This window comes from Lathyrus oleraceus, chromosome 7 (assembly GCF_024323335.1).
Source record: "Lathyrus oleraceus cultivar Zhongwan6 chromosome 7, CAAS_Psat_ZW6_1.0, whole genome shotgun sequence".
Classification (NCBI taxonomy): Eukaryota; Viridiplantae; Streptophyta; class Magnoliopsida; order Fabales; family Fabaceae; genus Lathyrus; species Lathyrus oleraceus.
The window spans coordinates 165471679-165477471 of NC_066585.1; the positions used below are offsets into that span (position 1 = coordinate 165471679).

The following is a 5793-nucleotide window of genomic DNA, read 5'->3' on the forward strand; positions in this document are numbered from 1 at the left end:
TACAGACAATTTGGTTAAATCATTCCTCAAGTACGTGCAAAATCAGTGGATAAAAAGTTCCGTAATTAAACTTGCAGACGCCAGTATTATTAATCTACGATTCGCATAGTTCAGCTTGGTGTGCTCATTATATTTTTCGACGATATTTTTCAGCTGCATTTTAATCCGTTTACGCCTTTTAAGCGATGAAAATTTATTTCAAAATTTAAAGAAACGCTGTATTTTTTCAATAAGTATATTCCGCACTGATCATTTTCATGCATCCGATTTAATTTTTCGAGCAAATTTTTGCTCGACTTTTATTTATATTTAGTCGTTTTAATTTTGTTCTTTCGTCAAAATAGTCATATTAAATAAATAGAATTTTCCATGTTATTATTTAATTTTATCATGATTATTTAAAAAATTGTAAATTTTATTTGATTCAATTGATTAAAATTGTTTTAAATCGATTAAGTCATATAAAAAAAGGGCATTATATGCATTTTGATTTATTTAAATAGTGTGTGTTTCTTGGTGTGCTTCTATGATTCAATCAAAACCATCGATTCGAATTAATCAATGACCATTATTAGCAATCCACACTTATCCTACTCATCCAATCAAAATTAGGATTTAATTAATACTATTATTAAAGAAAATCTGAAAATAAATAAAAGTATAAAAATCTCTCTCCAACCCACACTCTCTCTCGCTGGCAAAAGAAAAGAAAAGGATTTTATATTTGGTGACAGCTAGCACACACATGACCTCCACCAACGTCTCTCAACTCGCTAGAGGACATATTCACTTAAGTGTTGTTATAGATCATATTCACTTATCTCCCCTTGGTTCGAGTTGAACCAAGTGCTTCAAACGTTCCGAACAAACATCCGGTTGTATCTACCTTATTGTAAGAAATCCAATTTCTCAAAAACTCTAGCTCGTCTAATTTCGATTGTGACACGATTGAACCCAAACCTTTCTTCACAATCCTCCGGTTACCGTTACTCGTTCAAATGAACCCGCCGTTCTTCAAACCTTTGACTTGGCTGAATCTATGAAGCAAAGATTTGTGCAAAAAAACCAAAATCTTGGAGAACAAAACCATAAGATTTTATTCAAGAAAAAACCCACTAAAAACCTCTACCCAAGCCAAGATACACAATCCTATTTGAACGTTATCACCATAACAATGCACTATGATCAACAAAATTTGTTATGTGTAGTTGTTGAAACATGCAATAAAAAATGAAGATGAAGAGGAACTTTAGTGTATATCTTTCACTTTTCTTGTTGAAAAAGATGAAAATGAGAGTCAAGAATATATATATGATGTATGGACCAAGTGAAAAACACATCAGAACTTTTAGCAAAAATACACAACAGAAAAATGAGTGAAATCATCGACCACTCGACCTGCTCACACTGGGGATTTGACCTGTTCAGACCCGCAACAACACAATTCAAATAAAATAAGTTATGAGTCGACCGCAACAGGGCAACAAGTCGACTCATCTTGTTTTTCAAGAAATGAGTCGACTTATGACTTGACCTGATCAGATATGTGAGTTACAAAGAAAATAACATGCATGAATGAGTCGACTACTCCAAAGCATGAGTCGACTCAAAGATTTTAAATGGTCAAAAATGAGTTTTTAAGATGCATTTTGGTCAACTAAACCATTCTCTTATGGACCTAAGGTACTAACAAGGATCAAGTATAATATTGATATATATGAGATGCTCATATATGCATAGACACATTGAATTAATACTTTAAGCATGTTAAAGAATGAATGCACTCTACGATATGATGACACCGTTCAAAGTACACAATATGAGCTACTAAAAGAAACAAGGACTAAGAGCCTTTGCCATCACAAAAACCGCTAACCGAACCGAATAAAATTAAAAACCTTAAAAAATTGCATTTGATTCGGATGTGTTTGGTCTATTTTTCAACATAACCACGCAATTTAGTTTGGTTTGGGGTTTGTACTTTGCAAACCAAACTGAATCAAACCAAGCTGCATTATGTTACAATACAAACTTACCTTAATCCACATCCAAGCCAAACACAAACCTTAGTCTTACAACTACGAGCAACTTTCTCTTCCTCACACTTTGGATTTCAGTTTCAACCTTATCAAATATATGCTAGCAATATTGGGCCTTCTTCTCATCTTATTCACCAGGTACATCTCGCCCCTTCTTCTCAAATAACTCTTCTCTTATGTTCTTTCTTTTTCAAATTCTCATTTTAATTCTACTATTCTCTCTTACAATTTTATTTTTCTTGCACATCTTCTTCTCCAATATACCCTCTGTTATGTTTTTTCTTTTTCATCTTCTCTAATCTCTCCTCTCCTTAGGGATGACAATTTGACCCATCCCTAATGGACACCCGTAAATTTACCCACAACGGGCAGGGTAAAAACCCACAAAAACGGGTACGGGCATGGCCTCGGGTAATTACCCATAAAAAAAACGGGTATGGGCACCTTCGTACCCAGCCCGTCCCATACCCGCACACTATATATTATATGTAATTTTATTTTTATTTATATATTTTAGTTTATATTATTATATAAAAATGTATTTCTATCAATTATAAAACCTATATCAATATTAAGCCATTACATATTTAATATAAGTGTTTGTTTATTTCAAGAATAAATTGTTTGAAATTTTTTTAATGTTTTTAAAAACTTAAAATTATATGATATTTTATAATTGATCTATTTATTTTTAATAGGAATGCGCATCACGGGTACGGGTATGGGTACTTACATACCCATAGGGCACAGGTACGGGTGCTAACTTTGGCATCCAAGCGGGTATGGGCTCGGGCACGAGGATTTTTTCAAATTGCGAGTATGGGGATGAGTATTATAATACCCTGCCCAAACCCTGCCCATTGCCATCCCTACCTCTCCTCTATTTTTTCTATTTAATTATATTATTTTTTATATTTTATGCTATTGTTTTATGTTTTTTATTCAACGCTTGTTTAATCTGATTTTTGTATATTAAATAGAAAGTTGTTGTCCAAATATTATGAATTTTGTTGTTATTTAATAATGTATGAATGACTAAACACAAAATTATGTTGTCTTGCTTCTATCTGCGTATGTATGACTCAGTAAAAATCTTATAAAAAACCTGAAAAAACTTAATCAATCTGAACCGCATTGGTTTGTTTCAGTTTTACTTTTAAAAGTAAACCAAACCAAAATCAAACCTTATATTTTTAATCGTTCAGCTCAGATGACTTTTATCATCAAAATGGTATAAATCGTAACATAAACATATCTAATTAAAGAAATTATAGTAAAATTTATATTGCTTGAATATGAAATAAAAAAAATTAATTAAACTTAATTAACTTTCTTAATTAAAGGGCTTTTAAAAAACAACAATTAATTTCATTTCATATTGCTTTCCCATACTTTAAAAATCATGGTCTTTGTAATAAACTGTCATTGATCATTAACAACATTCTCTTTAGTAATGGCAGAACTTTGGTTGATTTGGACGACTATGTCATGGGAAACAAGTGTGGAAATAACAACATGCCCTTCATTTTCAGTAGTTCTTGTGATTTCTATTATCTTCATTTTCTTTTTCATTTCTTTGCTTTGACCCCAAAGTACCGCATAGAGACCGCACACAATCACAATTGCTCCAAGCATGCTATGAAAATATTGCTAAAAATTAATTGTGAATATATTGATGGCTTGAAAGTAGAATAAAAAACATGAATTGATATATGTTTAGGTAAACTAAGAAATAGAACATACCTTCCCAAATATAATTTCTCATCTAACATGAAATAAGCAGCTATAGCTACAAGTAAGAGTTGTAAAGGACTGAAAATAGATGCAAATACAGGGCCTCTCTTCTTTATGCACCAGGCCATAGCGATAACAACTAATCCTGAGACCACTATTCCCTGCATCAACATTTACTCACATTTAAAACTTCCTTTAACCAAATAATTGATTATAACAACATGAATGTTAAGATATTTAGTAAATTAGTAGGAACATACTGGATAAATAACGGAAAGAATCCTGAGGTTGTTTCGTAGCTTCCATTGTTCCCAGTCCCTTTCAACACAAAGAGCAATAATAGTTGCTTGAATGGCTCCCATTGTGGCTATTAAAGCTGCACTTGAGGGATGACTTGAGTATTCCTTATTCAACTTAGCCTGTGCCGTGTAAAGGAGAAAGAAATATGACAACATTTATAACTAATCAAGTATGATGAGCTTACCAAAATCAACGTGACACGAGTTTTTTTAAAAAGCTTCAAAGTGTAGCTTTTGTAAAATCATGGTGTTAGTCACTATGATTAAGGCAAACTCACTGCGAATCCAAACCACAACGATTCACATAAGACTATCGCTATGAAAATGACAAATTGTGTCTGATGAGTGAATAAACTAACCTGAATAATATACCACAATGAGAAAGAGCAACTGCTTGCTAGTGCACACAAAACACCCAACGCTTTCTCACCAAAGTCGGCATGGTGAGATGCTATTTGTTCATTTGAATTTTGATTTGGATGCAAAAGGTTGATTTTAGAAGACCAAATATGAATTTCTGTACCTTTGAAAAAAATAATCAACATTGCACCACTCATTCCCATTATTGTTCCTATCACCTTAGCTTTTCCTTCCACGAACTTCAAATCGAATTTATCCATTCTATGAAAACCAACAAAATGGAAAGGAATGAAATACATTGAGGCTTAGTTTGAGAGTTTGGAGGCTAAGGGATGAGAGGATTTTGAAAAAAGAAAATAATTAAGTGAAAATAATAGAAGAATATATATATATATATACCCGAAGCACACAGCCATGATGAAGGTAATGACTGGAATTAGGTTGGAGACAACCAACATAAATGTTGCTGACGTTAAAGCAAGAGCCTCGAGGTAAAGGTTTAGATACAAACTTCCCCTGAAATATTACATATCAATATATTATTGTTTTTTGGTAAAGTAATGCAAGTTATGAGGAAAAACTTGTATAATATGTGACATACCCAAACAATCCACATAGAAATGTCTTAGAAAGCACACTCCAAGTTATCTTTGCTCTCTTCTTCCTGTAAATAAAGCCAAATTATTTAAGTTTGTTTTTTTAAGCTCGCTCAGATGACTATTCTACAGGGACATCATAATACAACATTAGGATTGGAAGCCGCGATATCTCATTTATTCATTTTTAAAAATTGAAATACTCACTCTTTCAGATTATTTGACAAAAAAATATTAATAATACGGTCGTAAAAGTAAAAGCAATGAACCTATCAAAGAAAAGAGCAATAGGGATAGTGAAAGCAGATGCACAAATGAGGCGATATGCCGTAGCTACTCTGAAGCTCATTCCATCATGTATTGCGAGCTTGTATAATATAGTCACCACAGCAAATGCAATCTGTACTAACACCATTAGTACGTCTGGTTTCAACCTCTGCCATATACTACCCATGTCCATCATCTTGTGTTATAGCTGCAAATTGTGTTTTGAGAAGATGGTGGTGGTGTGGAAAATGTTGAGAAACAATGGATTTATATGGCGATTAGGAATTATTTTCTTATTCCAATATGCTTGACGATGTCGCATGGATGTTTATATAAATATATTCATTAAGCAGTATAAATATAATTCATTAAAAGAGACACTTATATATTTTATAGTAACTAATAGTTATATCATTAGGATGTATTGTCAATGGACTTGCCACCTTTCACCAAAATGTGTAGTGGCAGGGAGGTGCGTTCTGCCATATTTGGAACCCA

General features: G+C 32.7%; 1 protein-coding gene across 1 annotated transcript; it reads right to left on the bottom strand.

Moving 5' to 3' along the window:
* Positions 1–3461: 3461 nt before the first annotated feature.
* On the bottom strand, positions 3462–5538 carry LOC127102631 (WAT1-related protein At1g25270). Its single transcript, XM_051039977.1, has 7 exons — positions 5298–5538; positions 5034–5096; positions 4832–4948; positions 4432–4693; positions 4034–4192; positions 3783–3934; positions 3462–3675 (listed from the first exon to the last, which is right to left on the bottom strand). Exons 1-7 carry the CDS (start codon positions 5489–5491, stop codon positions 3462–3464), a joined length of 1161 nt encoding a protein of 386 aa, XP_050895934.1. The 5' UTR covers positions 5492–5538.
* Between the last annotated feature and the right edge of the window lie 255 nt (positions 5539–5793).